The sequence below is a fragment of the Platalea leucorodia genome (genome assembly GCF_965183815.1).
Source record: "Platalea leucorodia genome assembly, chromosome: 3".
NCBI classification, from domain to species: domain Eukaryota; kingdom Metazoa; phylum Chordata; class Aves; order Pelecaniformes; family Threskiornithidae; genus Platalea; species Platalea leucorodia.
In genome coordinates this window covers 87,162,891-87,187,069 of record NC_138825.1, presented here as the reverse complement: position 1 = coordinate 87,187,069, position 24,179 = coordinate 87,162,891, and the positions used below count along the sequence as shown (strand labels likewise).

At 38.5% G+C, this 24,179-nt stretch overlaps 2 protein-coding genes across 3 annotated transcripts in view; both read right to left on the bottom strand.

Annotated features, from left to right (window-relative positions):
• LOC309587432 (gamma-aminobutyric acid receptor subunit rho-2-like) overlaps positions 1-4,832 on the bottom strand; it is a gene marked incomplete at both ends in the record, with an annotated part of 37,467 nt that extends 32,635 nt beyond the window's left edge. Inside the window, 2 exon segments of the mRNA XM_082305585.1 lie at positions 4,656-4,790; positions 4,792-4,832. Coding sequence (XP_082161711.1) covers positions 4,656-4,790; positions 4,792-4,832 — 176 coding nt within the window.
• A 1,205-nt stretch (positions 4,833-6,037) lies between these two features.
• Positions 6,038-24,179, bottom strand: part of UBE2J1 (ubiquitin conjugating enzyme E2 J1) — a 30,740-nt gene continuing 12,598 nt past the window's right edge. Inside the window, exons 3-8 of one of the 2 annotated variants that reach the window (XM_082306153.1) lie at positions 23,363-23,494; positions 22,641-22,725; positions 21,090-21,195; positions 18,639-18,768; positions 14,848-14,979; positions 6,038-7,883 (exon numbers count right to left, since the gene is read on the bottom strand). In XM_082306153.1, coding sequence (XP_082162279.1) covers positions 7,614-7,883; positions 14,848-14,979; positions 18,639-18,768; positions 21,090-21,195; positions 22,641-22,725; positions 23,363-23,494 — 855 coding nt within the window. In that variant the 3' untranslated portion in view covers positions 6,038-7,613. The remainder of the gene's footprint in view (positions 7,884-14,847; positions 14,980-18,638; positions 18,769-21,089; positions 21,196-22,640; positions 22,726-23,362; positions 23,495-24,179) is intronic. The other variant, XM_082306152.1, reaches the window with a different exon arrangement.

Genomic DNA, 24,179 nt, shown 5'->3' with positions numbered 1-24,179 from the left:
TTCTTGAATGTTGTCAGGCTTGGCGCCATGACTGCCTCCTGGGGGAGCTTGTTCCAGTGCTCCACCACCCTCTGGGTGAAGAACCTTTTCCTTATGTCCCACCTAAACCTCCCGTGGCATATCCTCCTGCCGTTCCCTCGGGTCCTATCATTGGTCATCAGGGAGAAGAGATCAGCACCTGCCCTCCTCCTTCGCTCGTGAGGAAGCTGTAGACCCCGATGAGGTCTCCCCTCAGTCTCCTCTTCTCCAGGCTGAACAGACCAAGTGACTTCAGCCACTCCTCATACAGCTTCCCCTCTAAACCCTTCACCATCTTTGAGGCTCTAAACATCTCACAGCCTACACAGACAGCTACGCAGCTGCAGCCCAGTCAGAGAGGGCAACATTAGCAACAGCAGAAAAGTGACAACTGCAAACATGAACCACAGCTGGAGCACACAGCCAAGATAAGGCATGAGGTTTGCTTCTCAGATCCGCTGTTGCCATTTGTGTGTGTGCATGTCTCTCTCTGCTTTTGTTTCACATTGCTATTTGGCCCTGCTGTGATGCCACGGTGTTGGTGAAAAAAATCTCAGGAGACATCAAACCTTGCACAACTAGAGGCTGTGCAATGCCCTGGACTTGAACCCCAGGCAAGCAACACACCTGTAAAAAAATGGCTATCAACATTTTAACCATTAAGCCACTTAGAAATATTGCATTTTCTGAGAAATCACCAGAGAGCAGAGGGGATCAGTAGGGGCTGGGAGGTATCAGAGGCCAGAAGACTTGTCTGCTCCACCTGGTTGAAAGTTGGGGCAAAAAATGCAGCCCGGCAAGGCAACGGAGGGAGCACGCCTGCCAGCAGCAGCCATTTCGGCAGGGATCAGCAGATTACTTGCAGCAAACTGCTGTTTGGAAAGACAGTCTGTGTGCTGAGTTTCGCGCTGCCGTGCCCTGACGGTCTGCTTCTGCTTTGAGTCCCAACCTAAGGCTGGCATGTAGCGTGTCCTGAAAATTACATCTCTAATGAGATACTCCAAACCACTGACCACTTCCAAAAACCTTGGCAGAAAGTCTTTAGCTGACAGAAGTTCAAAGCCCCTTCTATTTCAAAAGTGCAGTGTTTCTGATGGTTGAAGCATGCGGCTTTGCTCAACTGTTAGGAGAGAGGAATAAGCAGACTCGGAGCCAGACTGTGTCTGTCTGTCCGGTGCAGAGGCCATTGGAAACACAGCATTCACAGGCACAATCAAGATGGCAAATGTCTCCTGAGCCCTCTCTTCTAGAACAATTTATGCAGAGCAATAAACATTACCAGAAGCATTATCAGCAATTTTTATAGAACAATAAATATTAACAAAAGCACTACTTTTTCAGAGTTTCTCTTTTTCTGTGGGGAAATTCTGTCCAGATGGATAGTCTAGGAGGACTACTGCCATTTGTTTGTGATTCCTGAGATGCAGCCACCACAGAGCTACTGAAGAGTACCCCAAACCGTTTCCAATCCAGTGCTGGACATGCCAACAGCACTCGCTTGGCACTTACCGTAATGCTGATGCTCCAAGGAAGCTACAAGCACACATAGACATGCACTGTGCAATCAGTACTACACATAGCAAGTCTGACGTGCCCTGGCAGCGGTACACAGCCCATCCGACACACACACCTGCACCTTTCCACACTTACACCATCTCCTTCAGCACCAAAGTCTTTACCTCCTCTCTGGAAATTTATTCCCTGGTATGTAGGTAATGCTGGAGCCAATATCCCCCGTCAGGTGACTCTGACAGGTTTTACTTTGCACTTCATTTATTACTTGATTTCTCTAAAACAGAATGAAATGCAAAATTTTTTCACCAACAAATCTTCTGTTAATTATGAGCTCTTGATTTCGTGCACCATTCACCAGCTTGTACATCAGCAAAAAAGTTCAGCTTCATACAAACAGGTGTCACTGAATCCCTTCAGCCAGTTTTGTAAGATAAGAGAGAGGGAAATGTATCCCTGGAAAATGTAAAAAAAACTACCATCAAAGCACAAAGCCAGGAGCTGCTACTCAACGAGCACACCCCAGTTTCCTACGCAAAGCCCAGGCTCTCCAGAGCGTAACGTGAAGCGGCTCCAGGCAATGGCCACGGCAATGCTGCACAGAGGCGGTTGCTTCTTTAAGTCATACCTCTGTTTTGTCGGAGAGTTGCATTACCAGTGAGGTGGGGGGTGCAGGAGTAAGAGAAAATGAAACACGACCCATTTTCTAATTCTGCAAGTGCTCTCCATTCAGCACGCTGAGCGGGGTACCACTCATATTAAAAATAAGGCATGACAGTTCAACATTAACGTAAAACGGGGAGTAATCAAGGATGCACAGGCAACCCTTACCCTGGCGTTTCTTAATGTGGGTTCCTACCTCCACGGCCCTAACCTGGCTTTACCATGCTCCTCTCCCACGAAGGCCCAGGACAGCTTCTCTGCGTGCGGCCGGCAGACGGCTGCCTGGTGCCTGCAGGCCCAGTTACCCCAGGCCCACAGAGCCCCGCGGGCAGGAACCGCCATGCAACGTTCAAGGAATGAACGACGGAGCTGAAGGTCCTCTGCGCTTGCACAACCCAAGCTAGCTTCTTGAAATCAACATAAAGATCCTTCGATCGGGTTGCTCTATCACCCTGAAGGACACAAAATATCAAACTTGTCAAATGTAGATTCCCAAACATAGGAATAAATTTTCTTGCCTATTACGTTTACTGTAAAGTACATTTACTATATTTCTCATGGTAAGTCAGCAAGAGAAACACTAAGCAGAAAACGTGATACAGTTATTAAAGGACAGTTTTCATTTCTCTTACATGATTAGAAAACCAGCATAGGAGCTGGTTTTAATTTCCTTTTACTAGAAGAGTCCACCATTCATTGCTGGTTTAGAGACAACTGTATTTTTTCTGCGTAACTGGAAATTTAAGATATCAGTGTCATGGCTCCGTACACTATTTTTCGCAATATTGCAGAATTCTCTGTATTTAAAATGTCATTCACATTTAATAGCCCCTAATACTTACTTTTATATACTTTCAATTAAGTACATTGTTTGCATAGAAAATGTAAAAAAAAAAAAAAATATATATATATATATATATATATATATATATATATATATATATAAAAGACATATAGCTCCTCAGGTTCTACCTGGCTGGAAAACTGTTCATTAAAAGCATTACTTCACAGGAAACCAAATACTATCAGTCATTCTTTACAGTAAATTGATCTATATAAATAATTTTAGCAGTGCTTTGATTTCCACTCCATCACAACTTCACAAAAACAACGGCGCTGTAGCAATTTTAAGTTATTCTTGCAATGTTTAAATAAAGTACAAAATATTCAAACAACTTATTAACCCAGAGAATGGCACCACTTTTGGATAAAGTCACATTTGAAAGAAAGATTTATACTATTTTGTTACTTCCAAGTAGATGATCTCTACTACACGTGAATGGTTTGCAAGAAAATGCTACTGTTGAATCCCCTGTGTTGTCCAGAACATAGACTTGGAAAAATTGTCAGAGTTAAATGAAAGATCTCATTCAATAATGGAGATTCTGTGGGAATCAGTGGCAAAACTTCAGTTAGCTTTAGGATTTCAGGCTCAGGCCCCAGCTGTTTCAGCCTTATAACATTTATGTCACTAAAAGCATATGCTACTGTATTTTTCAATAAGTGGTATAAATCTGAGAGCATATTAGGCATTCTTTGCTTTCAATTATATCACAACTTTGTAAAACGTTCAAGTAACGACACTCCCTATAGAATAAAGGCATTGACTGTTAAACCAAAAAACCCAACAAAATGAACGATGAAGGTTTACAGCCGTAGTGAAGCCACTTGATAAGATGGATTAACCCAATTTTATTTTTGAGCCTTTCGAACAATGAAGAATCTTGTAAGATATAATTGCCGCTGGATGAGATAACTACAAAAAAGGATAACATACTTTGGACTGTCTGACAGGTTTGGAAGATTATCTTTTCTAATGTAAACCTCCAGTCAAATCTCAGCAACAGTAAATCTAATAAACTTTACTAAGACCTTTAACTCTTTCTTATGCCTTTACTTGACTTTAAAATATATATTTTTGCAAAGTTTCCATAAATTTCTTCAAAAAACATTACTAATTTCACAGCCTCTGGGTAACTTCCAGGGATTTATATGTTATTAATTAATACTACACATGCTAACCAACACCCCCATCTCAAATGGTTCGAAAACAACATCTAATTTCATGTGAATGTAAGTAGCACAGACATTCCAGCAAGCAGGGTAAATAACCTGCTCTTGAAACAGTGCTGGAACAACATGCAGATTTGAACATCTCTTAATTGCAACTTCTCTGAATTCTCTCTGTAATTCACATATAGGGCTAAGAATATTTTTACTAAGCTGAAGCGGTCAGCTTATCTGCAAAACCTGCCTCATTAAGAGTTAAGTTATCACTAAACATGTCCATTTACAGTTAAAACTGAATATAGTATCAGACACTATTCAAAAAACATGATCTATAAGGCTGTTTGCAGGTCCGATATACACAAAGACACTGACGGGGCAGATTTTTAGGTCTACGTAGTAATGTATTTATAACACTACAGGAAGAGCAGCTTACGTGTTTTAAAAACCCTTACCTTGCCCTCTGCACCTCCAGCTGCCTCGTCCACCTCCTCCTCCTGTGCTTTCTGCTTTCCACAAGAAGAACTAAGCAAAAGATTAATAAAAGGAGTTTTGCAAAATAAGGCATCTTGCTGGAAACAGGAGTTGGGCCAGTAACCTCCTGTAGCACAAGTCCCCCCGGGCTCAAACATTGAATCCACTCTAATTCCAGCGTCGGGCGTTCGTCGGCGATCGGTGGTAGAAACGCTGCTTTCCTGACGTGATGGTTTCGACAGGCTTTCAGGAGCTTCTCAGGCAAAGCTTTTCCCTCATCACGGCTTAATGATTGGCCATTACTCACGAAGTTTGCCTCACCAAACATTTCCACTGGGTCCTAAAGGATATTTACTAAAGCCATTATATAAAAACCTGTAATTCTGCTTGCTGGCTTTTTGCTCAATCCCCTAATCTCAGGACAGTGCTATCCTTCTGCCAGACTGTGTAAAACCAGGCTGTCCCCTCTCATTAGGCTTTCCACATTTTCTATTCCTTCACACGGCATCTTTTTCGACTGGAAACCGCCTGTGCCATGTTTCAGACATGTATAGAACTGTAAAATGCACATATTTTCATGGTTTTAGGGCAGTTGAGATTTTATTTTCCAATTTACTCTGCCTCTTTATGCTGTTGAAGATAAAAGATGAGCTATTTCCTCTGAAAATGATTTTATTTACTGTTAACTTTTAAAGGAAAATTAAAACACAGTAACCCCCGAAGTATCTATACATGCAATAGACTCTTTACATAAATCAGGTCACCATTAATACTTATTTTTTCAAATAGGTATTTGCACAATCAGGCATTTTATTAAAAAAAAAGTTTGAAATAAAAATGAAAAGCTACAAAGCGGCTGTTCCTTTAACCACAAGGAAGAGGCTGCTTTCAGAAACCATTTGAAGCTTATTTTCTCATAGCCCATTCGAAGGGCAATGCAGGCTGCTTCTTTGCAGAAGACTTCACTGCTTTACTAATAACCAGTGTGGGGCACAGGTACGAGAGCAAAAGTTTGCTTGGCACAGCAGTGAGTCTCTAGGAGAAGAAAAGCGCACTCAAGAGCAAAGCTTCCAGAGGAGCAAGCGGGTCAAAACCCAGCAAAACCGTCCTTTGGGGCAGACCTCTCTTCTGTGAGCCCAGGTTTGCAACACTTGAATAGAAGAGGTTTTCAAGCAACAAACCAACTAGGAAAACACAGGAGCTGGAGAGGTTTTGGGGGGTTTTGGTGTGGGGTTTTTTTGGTTTTGTGGTTTGGTTTGCTTTGTTTTTTTTTAATTTCTAATGAAATAAATATACAAATTTGGTAAAAACACATCAATTAATATACTGACATCAAATTGTTCTGCAGCAGAATGTGTATGCAAGTGATGAATAAACTACATTTATCTGAACTTCTATTTTTTGATCTTTGTTCTATTGTACCTGCAAACAAGATTATCAGCAATCCACAAGAGTGCTAAAAAAGAACTGGTGTTGTTTTTTTTTATTTCCACATTCCCCTTAGACACACAACAGGCTTTCCTTATTTTAGAAGTTGCTATAGCTACTTTAATGTTTCAAAACACTTATATTTAACAAAATTTAGGACAGCTGTAGGTAGCTTCATAAATACTTGCTGAGAAACAGGATGAGAACCTCACTTAAGTCAGGGCTATCATGTTTGACAGCAACAAAATGAAAGTTAGCTACATTTCATTGTCTTTGAAATCAACATGCTAGAATACATTTAAATCTGATCAATAATACAAGGGGAAAATTATCCCACCAATTGCTTTCTTCTACTTCACTGCAATACTTAAAACATTCACAGACAAAACCTCCCAAAACCCTAACAATTGTAGGTCTATTGCTTGTATATGTGACCTCACAGCATTCATCAATATTACCAGTTTTTTTTTTTTTTTTTTTTTGATAAACTAATAATGCAGAAAGCCTCTGGGTCTAATACTGATTTGAGGTTTAAGAAAAAAAAAGAAACAAAAAAACCAAACAAAAGGCCATGTGATACTTGAAATATAACTGAAGACTGGCTTGAAACTCTTTATTATTACCAAGGTTTTAATAAATATTTTTCTCAAGCATGTTCATCTATATGAGAGTTTAAGTATAACAAGGTTTAAATTTTCTTTAGTAAATAAAACCACATATGAAACATTCAGTTCAACACATTATGTATATTTCTGGTATAATTAAAAGACAATAGCTCTGGGTAAATAATTATATTACATATTTATAACTATTGCAAGAATAGACATGTTTTATATAATCTTAAAATTTAAAAAAAACCCAAGATATACAATTGAGAGTATTAGAAGAGGACATCCAAATCTTCCGAAAGATTATCCAGTCTTTCTTCCAAAACATAAAAATCAAAACAATGCAAATAGTTGTCTGGCCCCTTCTTTCCTCCCTTACTCCTCTCGCCCTTTCACACACACAAAGCAGCATCACAACCAATTCATATGTGTTCCCCCTCTAGAAACGTGTCACGGTAAATAAAAGTGGTTACAGAACTGTATCCTCTCTAAATTAAGAGTTCACTGGACACAAACACATAGTAGTGTTTCATTTTAGAATTCCTTCTCCAGTGTCAAATCTTATACTAACTTAGATGGGGTGATTAATGGCATTTATATGTTCCATAAAAAACTGAATCAACCACTTTTTTTAAATTGTCTTTTTCTAGTTGATAAATTACTCAAATTGACTCCCCTCCCACATGCCTTAATGTTACTATTCCACTGCACTGTTTCTCCAAGTATCCAGTGGGCATTCAATTAACACTTTTCTTAAAAGTAATGTATCTGTAGGTACATTAACATTCATAAGGACTTAAGCGTAAATACAAAAAGTAACCTTTGTAAACAGTTCTCATGTCATACCCAATACAGAATGTTCAATGAAGCATTCAAGCCACTGCTGTTACAACAGAAACAACCTTATAACTCAAATATATACTCATTGGCCAAACATATTCTACGAAATATAAGAGCTGCCAGTGCAAAAGTCAGAAGGACAATCAGAACAGTTGATCCAGTGTGGTTCATGTTGACTCTTGGTTGCTGTACCCGGTTAAAGTCAGTTGAAGATGGAGCCCGTCTCTGACTCTGCTGCTGAGCACGGCGCTGCCGTGGACTCATGGACGTGTTAGTGGACACAGGCGGAGTATGCTCTTGACTGGCTGCTGCACTGCTATTCTGAGTTTCAGACTAAAAAGGAAACATGGACAGTTGTGAGGGAAGACAATGCATAAGATTAGCAAGGAATAAAATCATTACGACTAAAAATGTTCTCTTCAGATAATTGTTAATACTTGAAAGCCTGATAATACATGTCACTAGTAGTTATGAGAATGTTATATCCATCATTTTTGTCCATACACTATCTTGAGAAGTCTATTTCAAGCCGCAAATTAGCAGTTCTAAGGACAAGAAAAGAAAAGTCTGAAGAAAGTCTGTCAAATGATATTTGAATTCTAGATTTGCTCCAAATCAAGATATTTCAAATATCTTTGTCTAGGATTTGCTTAACTCTTTGCAGTTCAAGAAATCTTTAATAATCCAGATAATCAAGTCTCTCAGGATTTGTAACGTCACCTATATTGAGGGGGAAACAAGTTGGGGAGGGCAGAAAGGAAGCAGAGAAGTCCCGAGAACTCTAATTAAGCAATGCTGTACTGCTTCCTGTGGACAGCGGGGTCCAAAAGTCTGTTCTCATCACCACCACCAACATTGGAAAAAACAAAACAAAAACCCAGAACACAAAACACCCAAGTGATTCCAGCAGAAATTATTGAGCATTGTACCGACGCACGCACATACCTATTGCCCTCTACTGGCCAAACGTCAGTCTACCATTATACATAGTAAGAAAAAAAATAAACCTTGGCAACTGATGTTCAGCTCAGGAAAGTATTATTCTAAAGAAAATCATTACTCAGTTTGTAAGATTGAAACTATGGGTTCTTGATATTCCACCAGCCTAACCCTGCTTGCAATACTAAAAGGCTGAAACTTCCAACATTTTAATATTAAAAATAGTGACACAGCACAGTTGTTAGAAATTAAAATTGAACTTTGTCAAAGTTCTGAAGTGTTTAAAAAAAAGCAGCTCGGACAAAAAGTTATTCTTTTGAAGTCGTCTTTTCACTTCTCAGAACAGTTTGCAGGTATTCCCACTTAAAGCAACCTGCAGCTGTTTTCCAAAGTTAGCTCCCCCCCCCCCCCCCCCCCAGCCAGCTTCTAGAAGATCCATTATCATTACAGCAGGTAGAACTAGAATTCTGGACATTTTATATTTGCTTCCAAGCAAAAGCCTTTTAATGGACACAACACCTGTAACACTAAGCACTGTTTTGTCCAGCTACTACATCCACAAAAGATATCCTTTCCACGCGGCCAGACAGGGAACGTCGTCAACTGTGTATCAGGTTTGACGATCCACAAGAGAGTAAGTACTACTTGGTCCCGTGACTCTTTGGCCACATATGCTGCATGTAGGAGAAGAATCTCCAAACTTTCACCTAGTTGGCGATTTAACTAGCCCAGGGAAGAGGCCTTCCTTTCCTACCTCCTCATCATTACTATTTCCCACTGTTTATTATTACCAAGGAAGTACTGATGTAATGATTCCACCACATTTGACAACTTGCCTGTTTACATAGGTTTCTTGCCTAAGCAAGCAAGCAGCTTGGGTAGCTTCAAAGAAAAATGTTTATAAAAGATTTATTTTATCAGCAGAGACAGCCAAGAACATGACGAGCAGCTTGCCACGATTTCTGCTACACTGCGGAAGAAAGTCATTCTGCTTCATACTGAACCCACTTGAAAGCTCCTCATGCCAAGGAAAATAGGGACTTAGGGAAGCTGAGCCTTTGAAAATCAAGTTCCTAGATTCATCTACACTCCCATCTTTCAGAAGAGAAGAGGGAGAGAAGTGAATTCAGGAAGCAAGAACTGCAAATTCAGCAGGCAAAGTGTTATTCTTCTTAAAGTAGCTTTTAGAAAAGGGGGAAAAAAAGTCTAGAAATATTCCTTATCCTTCATACTTACCAAAGTAACTGGCACTAGCTGTCACACACCTGGGTTTCTTCCTAACGCTGCAAATTTTTAATTTAAAAATAAAACAGAAAGACCTTGTTCTGAATGAGACAAGGTGCCATACACTGACATGAACGGAGCAGTAATTCAAGAGAAACCTCACTGACAATTGCCAGGCTTTTTTTTTTTTTTGATAAAATTATACAGATGCATCAGGGCATCAGAAGACCGAGTGCTTCACCCAAAGCTCAGCTAGCCCACTGCCATGGAATTCCCAACATAATCAATGACCAAGTATTAGCAGACATGCAGAAGCAAGTTAGATAAGAAAGGAGTGATCATTACCCGATATAAGTTTGGGACTAGATGCTAGTGTATCTGAAATAATATATACATCTAGATAAAGATTTTTTTGTTTGAAGACTTAATTATTAAGAATCCCCAAAATGGCAGACAGGCTGTATTATAAATTTAAAAAAAAATCACAATCTTCTTGTCTTCACTTACAGCAAGTTTTAAAATTCTCCTTAAGCAAACATGTGAAGATTTTTAGACCAATGCTGTACCTAACATGAAACAATTTCCATCCAATTTTAAGTCATTTTCTGCCAAACCGTATTGGAAATGTTGGGGATGAGGGCCTAATAGACTAAAAATAAGAATATTTAATAAGAGCTACATTGTAGCCACCTTTAGCATCTGATCTTTGACTGATTCAATCAGTCATTGAATATGCACTTTGTGTGTCATATTATTTCTGAAGCTTCTGAAAGTGTTAGGAATGGTAGAAAACTTTGCTCCAAGGACATCTGAGCTTGATAAATAAGGCTAATTTAGTAAAGTGTACATATATTAGAATCAACAAAAAGTTCCATCATATAACAAAATGCAAGTACGGAAATTTACACTATGTTCAGTCTACTGAAGAACGGTAGCATTCACTGCATCACTTATGTCTCCAGGCTGTAATTTTAAAAATTTTTGTCAGAATGCTGGAAGTATTAAATAATCATCTTGGAAGGCATGTTCTAGAAAATATAGCAAACTCTGGGAACTCAGAACTGTATAAATACTCTGGGTTACTGAAGCCTCTTTCAGTTATACTCATGATCTCAGAGAGATACAGAAATAAGAGACATAAGGATAACTGAAATACTTGTTCGTCCATATAACTTTCAACCGAAGAACAGCTGAAGTTTGACACAGCATGGCTTAAAGGCTAATAAGAAATATGTCTATTTTTTAATGAATCAAAGTCGGGCCAATTACTCATGATTGCCAAGACATCTAAAATTGTTGCTGTAGTATTACAAAACTTAAGACACCACTTAATAGTGATAAAAGGTAACACTTTTTAACAATACATCATTCAGAACATATGATTAAAAATAAGGGCTTCTATAAATCTCACATATCAGAACATCGCCTCATTTTCTCACAAAAACCTCCCTCATCAGTTCCAGATCAGTTGACTTCAGTTACACTGTTTATTTCATCACTCCTCATTACACCGTTTCATCTGGCCAGTATATTAGTGCAGGACACTACTATAGTCTATTGTTTCATAACAGGTGTACTGAGGTTTAAAATATTCCCAGGTTATCAGAAAAAAAGTCTAACCACAGTTTTTAGCTAGTCACTTTATAATTCTTATCAAGTATCAATTTTATTCATCAACTATAAGCACCGAGGTGGGACATCATTCCACAGCAATACACTGAAGGTAGGTTGCTACAGGCGTGATAGGAGTTCAGACATCCCATGGACTGTGATGAGAGTTTTGGCACCAACATTTAGGTGACCACTGGCACATTAGGTGACTTCATCTGGACCTGAGTCCAACCTGAGTATCTACAATATATTCATTCAAAAATGTTCGTTTGCTCAGACGTGGAAGAATCTCATTTTCTTAGTGCTAAGGGCAATTACTTTTATCAAGTCAACTTCCAGCAGTACCTTGCTTGCAACTTGAATGCTCAAACAACAGTAATGTACCATTACTTTGCCCTGAGTAGACATCAACAGCTACTACAAATTTAATAAAAAAAAGTGTATATATATTGTCAGTAGTCGTCTAGTCAGAGGTGTTTTCTGCACTGGCTCCAGCCTCCGCACAAGTACTATGTTGCATAATGCTTTAGGTAGCCTATTGTTTTAGCCTTAATAATGCTTAAAGCCTGTTCTTTGCAGCTCTGTATCCTTTTATCCAAGCTGCTGTGGCAGCATTTTCCAGAGCCTTCATGGCAGCATTGTTCCTTTTATTGTTCTCATGCTGTTGTACTCATTGCCTTGCACCTGCAAACCTCGATAATGTTATGACAATTTCTCCTGGGAAGCAACTATCACTGGCCTGAGAATCATCCCCCTCCCCTCCTTTTTCTTCATTCAAAGATAATTCATTTAAATACTTGATAAATATACTCTAATAATACAGGCGCACAAAATTTTAACAGCCAACGTGCAACATCGGCACTAGTGTTGCCCACTTCAGTCATTGCTAACAGGGCCATGAATAGGAACAACCGACGAGCAGGTCTTGACAAAAAGTACATAGTACTAGGTGAAAAGCATAGCGCAAAGTCATCTTCATCATCACCACGTGCTGCACTAGAGAGACAACCCCTATCCCTCTGTCTGCTTTTTAAACAGCAGGAACTCAGGAAATACATATTCAACATTGCACTGGGAAGGTATTTAGGCCTCAGACCAAAATGGACACTGTAATAATTTTAAGTGTGGCATCAAGATACTGGCTGCTGGTCTGGCAAAATGGCAAGAGAAGGTGCGGAGGGAGGGAAGTGACCTAGAAGATGAGGTCAGGCAGCGAGAGCCCAAAAGTCAAGAAGACTGAGTGCACCTCTCCAACAATATAGACAAACACACCCATGCAACAATTTCATCACACAGTAAGTCCCTTCACCGGCAAAAATCTGTAAGACTAAAGTACTGAATAACACGACAGTTCACGCTATGATGGCATTGCTTTTAGTATAACAATTGCCATTACTAAAACACAAATTACTATTTCAAATTGAGTTTTGAAATCTAAAAAAATATGCTTTACTGAAATACTGTAAGTCTTGGTGCTTCTTTAGTCAGTGAGGCTATATTCCTTTTTCTAAGTGAAAGCTGACAGAAGGGAAAGTCAATTCAAAATATCTTTTCTTGTGACTGAATGAGAAATTCTCTCTTCAGGAATAAGGCCCTGTGTGGAATAGGCTGAATGGATTCAAAGCAATGCTATGCCAGAGACCCATTTCAGTGTGCTCTTCACACAAGAATTCAGTTAAACCTACGCCAGGAAGGGCATCTCTCTACTCACAATTGTCCTGCCATTAATTCATTGCAAAAATATCTGTCCTTTCAAGCAGCTTAAAGGTAAAAATCAAAGAATAGACAATTGTTGCTGGAAAGAACAAACTCACCCATGAAGCAGTCTGTAGATTGGGTTTCCCACAGTACAACATAGCCTACAGATTCCCTCCTCTTCACCTACAGGTAGGCCCTTGCTTTAGCACCTATTTACCATCATGTTTTTAATGAAGACTGGTTATGACTGTTCCAAGAGCAGAAGAAAGGTAACACTCCATTCTTCCTGCATGATTACAGCTATTTTTTTGTCCTCTGTATTGCGTAGCAGGACATAAGGTCCCATGACTTCAGTTACACACATTGTATCTACTATACCAGAAGGAATTACGCAAGCTAATACAAGGATTCAGCATTTGGTCTACCTCTGCCCTTCTTATTCTCAAAGGGCATAAATTTCAAGTTCACAACAGCTAATTTTCTACAATAGCTTTTAATTAACACACATTTGTAGAGTAAGTAGTAAACATTTTATCCAAGAAAGGAAAAAAAATTAGTTTTGACGTTGCCTACATCTAACACTTACAACTCAGTAAGGTAGAGTTATGTCTTTACACAACAAGAACTAACCCAATAAAGTGATTTTACACATGCAAGAAGCCCACCTGAATAAAAAGGGTCTGAGGTTTGCATGGATACTCTTTCATGCCTATTAGCAGATCAAGGCCTCCGGCCCCCTACTTTGAGAAGATTTCTATTAACTTTCACATGAATAAGAACACAAAAATTGCAAGCTCAAATTCTTTAAAATAGTTTTTCCTGTTACATATTTCTTTCTTCCACAAAACAAATTTCTCAGAAATGGTATTAATAATAAAAAAAAAAAAAAAAAAAAAAAATCAGTCTCTCTCCTCAAGAAAATGCTATCAATGCCTTGGTATTTTGGCTAGTTATACTATACAAGCCAGGATTTGTAATAAGAAGAATAAAATAAAATGGTTTATTAAATCCTGAACAATCTGGAAAAATCCTTATTGTGGGGAAAAAGTATGCTATTAGCATGTTTATATTTCTACATAGCTTGAAAATATGTTACAAACATGCAACAGATGGTCTGACGTTATTTGACGTGTTTTAGTTTTTTTAAACGATCTGCATCCCCATCCTCTCTAAAAAAGACAGCTTAGCTGGGATTTGCCTGCAATTTATCAGTGAATTTAGATTGCATTTGCCACGGTCGTAACAGCAGCTGCCTTGGCCCACCACCAGGCCTCGGTCACTTCCGAAACCATTATGTAAGCCCTACACCTAGCAGTATTAAAACATAAGTGTCATACTTTAAATGGTAGGAATATTTTAGTCAGATTTACTTAAGAGGTTATAAAAAACAGGAAGATATCCTTAATTAATATTTAAAAGCTACAAATTATCACTAAAACATTTTTTGCCTCTGGCTTAGAAGTCTATTGCAAAAACCCGTGATATATTATGCAGATGCTAAATTGTAGTACTTCAGACACGATAATATTTTAATGAACTGTTAACCCATACATTAAAGGAACTACGGGGAACAAGAATTGCTAAAAGAACATTATTTATTTGTTTTTAAGGAAGGGAAAGCAAAGAGGTTGCTATTTCTAAAAGTGATTCAGCATACAATTTGCTAAAGTTTACACATAGATTTTATATAAAAGTATGAAGAAGTTCTAGAAGAAATGTATGAACTACATACTCTTCATGAAGCCTCCAATCAGCTTAATAGTGCCGATTTCATGTTCAGACTATGCCTATACTTGCACTGATAAAGCTCAAAGACAGACCATACCGTTGCACTTGTTGGATCCTGGAATGCTCTAGCTGCACCATCCTGCTGAGGCTCACGTGAAGTGGCAGAGTGGTTCAATCCTGATGTGTTTGAGGGTCCAGCATCAGGCTTCCTGGATGAATTGACTTCTGCCTACAAGGAGTACATATGTATGCTTCAGAAACAAGATCAAAATTGCTCCAAAAAGATTTGGCTTATTTTGGAACGTGTATTTTAATGTCTGGAGAATGAGACTTCAAACACACCAACTGCATTTCAATTACACACCAACAGCTTTAAGAAATTCTCATTCTTTAGAAGCGAAACTATAGATGTGCAAACATCAGTTTAAAAAACAATTTTAAGTTTGTTTGCACGGAACAACAGGTATAACATTCAAAAAACGCAGAGATGTATAGACCAAAAAAGAAAATTCTTTAGAAGATCCAGGACAACATTATGCTGGAAATAACACCATTTTTTAAAACTTGTGTTTCTCATGTCCTTAAGTGAATGCTGACTACTGTTGTTACAAGTGAACTAATACAGCCTGTTTCTCAGCAGAGCTAACTAGCCTCCAGTAAATGCTAATTTAATGTGGCTATACTGGTTCTAATACCAAAGTTGCCTCACAGCCAGAGTGGGCATATATGCATGGCACTACACTGTGTCAGGCATGCATACTTCAGTTGCCAGTATTTAAATTTCAGCACAAGCAGAGCAAAAGAAAAAATACAGGTCTTATAATACTGCTTTTGTATGCATTTATAAAATGACTAATAAGCCTCAATTCCCAGAATTTAGGTTTCTTGCTTTTGGAAATTTGAGACAAGAAATCAGTAGTGACACAAAGAAGATCATGAACAAACCTCTTGTTAAGACAGGATATATGCCTGCAATAATCCCTTGGGAATGGAAAAGGACGTAGCATCATAGTCCTGAACTGAAACACTTTAAAACTTACACATATTAGAAGAAAAAGTCATGACCAGATCAATTTTTATCAGCAAGTCACCTCCCAAGTCATGTATCCAGATCTCAATTTATTATACAGATGACAATTCCAAATCTAATACCTGTCTTCAAATGCAGATATAAGTAGTGGTAGTAGTAGTAAGAAATACAGTGTATTAGAAACCAACCAGTTATGGCGATAAGCTGGTAAGATCACAAGATAATAATATTCTTTCATGATACTACTTTGTGTGAGGAAATTAACTTCCCTGTTTCTTGACGTATACTATCTCAGAAGAATCCAAAAAATGTGTCACTGAAACAACCTGAAGATGAATTTAAGATTTAAAAACACTTCTAATCTGACAACACTGCTTTCCTTTTGCACTTGACTATTATAAACTTTAATATTAGATAGGACAAGTTATGACTCAAATATGGACCAGCAACAAAGCAACACAGGATTATGAATAATTTAGGCTGGAAGAGACCTCTAGATGTCAGCCGGTCCAACTCTCTCCTCAAAGTAGAGTCACGTTAGTCAAGTTTTGAGCATTTCCAAAGCTGGAGATTCCACAGCCTCTCTGGCTCCAGCATTTGACTCCTCGCCAGGTGAATTTTCCTTTCCCATATCCAGTTGTAAGTTCCTTCCCTGGAACCTGTGACCACTGCTTTTCATACTTGTGCTTTTTCCAAGAAGAGCTCATTTCATCTTTGCTATTAATCTCTATAAAGCACATACACTACAAAATGTACATTTGATTTGTTTTAGTTTATCTAAGTACCAAGTCTGGCATGCTAGACTGAAGTCATGCTAACATTCAAAAAAAATAAAGCACTTGAACGTTCCCAAAACTGAAGTATCTTCTTTATCACCTAGTCTCTCTTTTCTCCAGCCCTTACCTCTGCTTCCAGAAAAGCTGGAGAGAACACAGACATCAAGGAAAGAATCTCAACACATTTAAATGTAATAATGAGGGTGAGTGGACAATTAATTCTACTGAATTTCATATTCCTTTCTCAATACCACACATGGAGTTTTTTTAAAAGTTACCATTTTGCTTAAGGCTGGTATGAAATAATTTCTCATAATCCCAGGATCATCTAAAAAAAGTTAAGAAATCTCTTCTTTAAGGATCAAGATAATGCAGAGATTGCTAGTATGTTTGCTAGTAGAGAGGCGCTCTCAAATTATATGCTCAATCAGCAATCTGATGTTAAATCTTACCCCACAAATTGACATGGAATATATCCAAATTATTAAAAACTTTTGTATTCCCTGTTAGTAATTCATACTATTAGTGTACTAAAACACTTGAACAAACACTTAAAGTCAAGCAAAGCAGAGAAGCAGGAAGCTTAAAAGAAAAAAAACAACAAACGATCCCCAAAATTTGACTTGAGAAAGGGAGGGAAGGCACAACCAGAGGACAGAACTGATTTACCTTGTAAAAACCCCACAATGGATTATAAAAGGCTGTAGAAAATGGAAGCTTTTGTTCATTTTTCCCTTGCTGAGTGCTTGTTCTTAGAAGGTGGAGTTAAGTATGTAGATACATAGAACACACCAATATTCTTTAGAGACTGATGACCCTAAGTCTTTCATTTTAAAACTGATAAAAGGTATGAAATGTAAGTTGAGTTCTTTCTAAAAAAAAAAAATATATATATATATATATATACACTCTGCTATTTCTAGAATTTCTGTGACGAAGATTAGCAGTTCTTAAGTAAAAGTTACTCCTACACTTTTTAACCCTTATATATTGTAAAAAAGCCAGGAGCAGGCAGTCCATTGCTTCTCCGAGTAGCTCAGCTTTAAAACTCTGTCCCTGTATCTCCTCATATTTGTAAAATATTTTGAGATGTTTTTATCATAAATGTTATTACACACAGTCCCAACCATGTCAACATGTCTAGATGTGAGATCGCACAGGAATGCACAGGTCCTGCAAAACTGGCAGTAATGCTCAGTAGGAGGCAATCTTTACTCTCATGGCACACACACACAAAAAGTAGTCTTTATGACAGTGTTAGGAGAACACTGGTGATAAAAGGGGACATATTAGCATCACTGACCTTAGTGAGGATGTATTCTGCACCAATGCCACATTGTCATAGTATATTTCACTGCAGTTCCCTGCCCTCATGCACAGCAGTCTTCCGTAGTGGCCGATTTAAGAGTTCAGTGGAAAACCCAGTGAAAAACAACACTGCGCATGCAAGACATGCGATTTTTCTAAGGCACGTATTTGGCTACACAAACTTTACTTTCACTGAAACACAAGCTAGAGAACACATTTTTGGGTGACAGCAACTTCCGTACCAGAGTTCAATTTTCAGTATCTTTAGCTGCAGAGTAGTTCAGAAGAATTTGTAACCATTTTTCAGTAGGAATGTGTTTTATTCCTTCCATAAGCCAAAGGGGGGGGGGGGGGGCGAGCGGGAGAGGACGGAATCACAAAGGAAAAAAAAAAAATTTATGTTAGCTTTGCCCAAACTTCCCTAACACTTTTCTGATAAGACTAAATCTGGAAAATTTAATCAAGTTATTAGTGACTGAAAACATGGAAGTAAAAGCAACACAGTTAGGCTCCTCTTACTACAGTGCTCACCATTGAAATTAAAACTAATTCATCAGTGCTTGAGATGCACAATTTACTAACTGGCACATTGCCAGAGATCCACTCCTATCTTTCTCTTTCAGACTGTCCTAAAAAAACAGGTTTCCATATAGTGATTGATGAAGGGTTATGAAATGATGAATATTTCTGCAATTTACAAGCTTTTCTTCAATTTTTTTTTTTTTTTTTTTAAATTCTGTACAACAAAGATAAAAGTTTAAGCAGTGACTTCACCTTGAAGCTAATTTGTCTGGCAAGTTCTTTAGCCTCCTTGGCCGCCTGGCTTGACACGCTTCCAGATGTTAGTGGTAAGAGGGCTGTCTTCATAGATGTGCCACACATTTCACAACAGAAGTCTTGTGACCTGGCCACAAATGACATAGCTCAGAATAGCATGTTCTCATAATGTTCTTGCGTGCTTGTTTAAACAAACTATTTGAACAACAATCCACAGAAAGAGAAGTGATATCAAGACCAGTAGCTTAAAAGTACTTCCCCCTGCCCCAAATCATGCTATCTTGATAAAATATGTTGAGAGTTATCTATACTACAAATACATATTCTCTCATGTCATTTAGGAAGATATTAACAACTGACTTACATATTGCTATTATCTATAATTTATTAATAATTTGTTACCATTTTAAAACTTACTTTATATCTGCAGCAAATTAAAATTGTAAATTATAGACATCTAACTATTATTACAAATATTAAATTGGACCCAGGAGCTTGCACCTCAAATCCAGGAGTTTCAGCTTCTGCGAGAGCATTACCTTTCCTCTTTTGCACACATAATTTGGCTATAGGGCACACCGCAGGCAGCTCTCCAAGCCAATGAGAAACCACACGGCCTTGATAGTACAGTATCAAGACCAACCCACTAAGCCCTACCTCTCAACAGTGTTTATTAGCTTTGACTCAGTGCCACACTAACAGGAAAGTTGCAGCTTCTGACTGGCTCAGAGTACAGGCAGAATAAGCTCACATCTGCCTGCAAAATAAGGGACTATTACAATTTGGAATAGGGTAACTTTGCTTATAGGATAGGGATATGGTCTTTGAAGTACCTTCTCCTCCCCAGATGGGGAAAGGAGAAAGACCAAAAAAACCCTACAGGTATAAGATTTCATTTAAGGATAATCACAGAAAAGTTGAGGTTGGGAGGGACCTCTAGAGATCATTTAGTCCAGTCTCCTTGCTCAAATCAGGGTCAAGCAGAGCACATTGCTCAGGTCTGTCTCCAGTCACATTTTTAATACCTCCAAGGATAGAGACTCCACCACCTCTCTGGGCAACCTGTGCTAGTGCTTTGACCATCGCCACAGTAAAAAAGGGGTTGCTTGCATTCAGATTGAATTTTGTGGGTTTCAGTTTGTGCCCACTGCCTCTTGTCCTGTCACTGGATGCCACTGAGAAGAGCCTGGCTCTGCCCTCTTTATACCTTCCAGATATCTGTACACATGGATAAGATCCCCCGAGCCTTCTCTTCTCCAGGCTGAACACTCCCAGCTCTCTTAGCCTCCCCTTGTATGAAACATGTTCCAGCCCCTCCATCACCTTTGTGGCACTGCACTGGATTCACTCCAGTAAACCTGTATCTTTCTTGTACCCTGACCTGCTGGCAATGCTCTTCCTAATGCAGCCCAGGATACCATTCACTGCCTTTGCTGCAAGAGCACATTGCTGCCTCATGATCAGCTTGATGTCCACCAGGACAAGCTCCTTTCCAGCTGGTTGGCTGGTGTTATTCCTCCCCAGGGACAGGACTTTGCTCTTCTCTTTGTTGAAGTTGATGAGACTCCTCCAGCCTGTTGAGGTTCTTCTGGATGGCAGCACAACCTTCTGGTGTATCAGCCACTCCTCCCAGTTTTGTTATCGTCTGCAAATCTGCTGCAGGGGCACTCTGCCCCATCATCCAGGCCATTAATGACACTGAATAGCACTAGCCCCAGTATTGACCTCTGGAGTACACCAGTAGCGACCGGCCCGCAGTTGGACTTTGTGCTGCTTACCACAATCCTTTGAGCCTGGCAGGTCTGCCAGTTCTTAATCTACCTTACTGTCCCCACTTACCTAGGCTGTACTTCGTGAATTTCTCTGTGAGGATGATAAGGAAGACAGTGCCAGAAGCCTTGCTAAAGTCAAGATAAACAACATCCACTGCTTTCCCCTTGTCCACTAAGCTAATTATTTCATCATAGTCACAAATCTAATTTTAAGTTTATTTCCTAAAAATCATTCAGAAGCAGTTGCTTCAGATTTTTTTTCATTGCTTCATTATTATTATTTACTTAAGGGAAATGATGCATCATTGTTTTGATTGTTTTCTCCCACACTTACACCTACTATCAATTCCATCATACTCATTTTCCTTCCACACTGCAATTGCCACTGTATCACAATGTTAATTACACCTCCAAGCCTCAATTTCAGATGAACCTCTAATTTGACCACACAATGCTGGAAGGAACACAGCCCTTGCAAACTATTTTGTTTGACCGTAAGTTCCGAGTTTGCACAATGTTCAAGGAGAAAAAAAAAAAAAAAAAAATATATATAAGGCATAGAACTTTTTTTATATTTGGAATAAATGCAAGAGAACAGACTGAAGTGACTTTGTACTAAATACCTTACCCTAAAAGAGAGTACATATATATGTACCTACAGTAACTTAGTGCTTACTTCTTTGCAAGAGCTCTTCTTTCTTCTGGTGTATAATCTAGAGATCCTATTGCTCCTTCACCTTTGGTTGGCATAAATCCAATAATGGCTAGTAAAGCTGTTCTTACTGAAACGGGAAAACAGAGATACAAACAAGGTTGCAGAAGCCACTGTTATTTCATCTCACTTTACACTCAGTATAGAAAGTTGCAGTTCTGCCTGCAAAACTTCATTTTGTTCAAAGGAGTAGTCTGAATTTCATACAAGCAGCACCGCTGTTCTTGGTACATTGCAAGGCTTTCTTCATTTTTTAAACTTCACATTATAAATTAAAGGTAAGGCCTTATTCTCCCACCAGCCGACACAGAAAAGAAAAGTTGTCACAAAAATGTTGCATCAATATAAAGATTAGAGTTCCAGACTTTAAAAATGGGTTCGGAAGAAGAAAAGGTAAGGCAGAATTAACATATAAGGCAGGGAGAAGAGGAGAATTCATAAGGCATTCTTCTTTTTGTGTGTGTTTTCTATTAAACACGAATTCTGCAAATTAGTGCACACAAGCTCAGTGGTTTTCTTTTATGCAATGTACCACAGAATTTGTTCCTTTTATGTCATCATGCTGGGGAAGGAGCTTACTTAAATACTAATAACAGCTCATAACAGAATTGTCATCTAAAACATCTCTTTTGACAATATCTATCATTCAATTTTGTTTTACGTAGTCGTGAAATTTAAGAATTCAAGACACTTTACTAGCAGATTTGGTAAATATCACATGAAGATAATTACCACAAAACAGAGACAGGATATTTACACCTCACACTTGGAAGACAGTAGTTTCTACTCTTTAAAAAAACATGAGAGACTACAAAAGTTGAAGAGTGGTCTGCTAGAAAATTCCCTTTATCCCTCTTATCAACATATTTTAAAAGTGCAACCGATATCCAAAGAAATAATTGATGTATTGTACTCAGCAAAACTAAAATTATATAAAGACAGAAATATTGCCTTGGATGAACTGTGCCAACTCTCAATTTCTGTGACAATGAAAGTTAAAGAAAAGGTAGAAAACATTCAATTTTTCTAAACTCAGACCATGTTGTCTTCCCTCTTGAGTGTTCAGAAGTACAGCATCAGAATTAAAAGCTGACCACAATCCCCTCTATCATTATTCAAGCTGGTTTTAGTGATTATACAAAAATGGGGTAAAGTAATAGGACTTAAAGTATTTTCATAAGAACAATTTAAAAAAAAAAAAAAACAAACAACAAAACCAAACAATATTCTAAGTAGTCTGATCATTCTTAATGCTTGTGCATCCAAATAAATAGGAGTTTACCACCACCCCTCAGTTTCTCAACCCTTCCACCCTGCATTTATTTAATACCATTCCCAAATCCTCCTATGTTGCTCTTTCATGACTTTACATTTCTCAAATTCTCCCATACTTTTAGTCCCTCAAAATCCGTCTCCTTTTCCACTATAAACATTCTTTGTGAGATTTTTTTTTTTTTCAGTTTAAAGATCTAGTTGCTTGATGGGGGTAACACTTTCCAAATAATTGTTACTTACTACTCCATGAAGGCTGCCATGTTTCAGGATGATGCCCTGAGATGCTTAAACAGATTTTCTTCCCCACTTCAAACCTGCCATTGGCCTTCAAAGGAAGAAGGATGATATAATAAAACATGCTGGAAGTTAACTCTTTTTTTTTTTGGTACAAGTTGTAAAAATCATCATCAAACAAACATATATGCAAATGATACTTGATAATTATATCACTGCCAACCTTATGAAATTGGCATTCAGCTTTCTGAAGAAGCCTGACATCTGCCTTTATTCATGCATGAAGACTGATCACAGTGTGGCATGATGGCTTGCCTGTTGCTCCTGTAACCCACACACCACATGCAGAGAATCTGAAAAGCTATAGCTCTATGAAACTATGCAAAAATGTAGGCCTTTGCCCCAAACCATAGGTCTGCCTTCCTACACGTGACCAACATCTCCAACAGAGACCAAGAGGGCCGATGGAGAGAACAGAAGGTTAGACAATCGCATCAGCAGTGTGATTACTCCTAGAGAAAACTTCCATTTATTAGGTGCAAAGCTTCATGTAATTACAGAATACCAAAGTCACCTTGGAAGACTTCCAGTCTTAAATTGGCAGCATTAACTGTACTATGCCACCTTTCTTACAAAAATAACATTACATTAAATGCCAAGAATTTCTCTCTCAGACACTTATGGTTAAATTGATCGTGTAAAAAGGAAAAACTAGTAAACTTGCTTACCGTCAGCAAAATAATGCTGGGTGGTTTCATGGGATATTCAGGTGGTAGTACTATTCGCCCGTGATAAATCCCTCCATCGAAATCTGAATCTGGAGGGCCTCTAACAGTAAAGTGCCATTCAAAAAGATTATCCTAAAATGCCCCCACCAAAGACAGAAGGAAAAAAAAAAAAAAAAAAAAAAACAGAAAGAAGAGTGTGTCAGAGTAGACAACTAAACACCATTTTCTTTAACAAGGACAGGCTAAAGAAATAGCGCACAGAAGTTTTAAGAAGTCAACCAACACAGTACTAAGATTCTGGTTAAAAGGATAAAATATTGTAGCTTTCTGGAAGTTTTCTTACACAATGGCTTTGTTGAAACCCTCAAATTCATTATTTAAGCTCTTCACTCTAGTTGTATCAATTATGACAAGAGTTTTATTACCTAGCAAATGGAAAATTGAGTCAACTAAGGGAAAACTGTGTCTTTGCCCTGTGAATAATAATTTCTGGAGAACCAAGGGGAGACCCACCCCAAGAAAGAACATTAATGAGAGCCTCTGCAAAGCCCCTTCCATGCCCAAGTCAACACAGGGACTTGACTCACACCCCAGAGAATTCCTATCCTCTTTTGCTTCCCCATAAACAATTCTGAAGCAGCTACTGTGCCTTACTGCACAACAGGTAGACTTTGAAATTTGGAATATTATTTTCATTGGACATATAAATAACTTCTCTTTAAGCACCATTTCTTTGGGGTTCTCTGTTTGGCTTTGTGTATCAGATCTCATGATGCCCACAACTTCCCGAATATTTACAAGCAGAACAACTCCTACT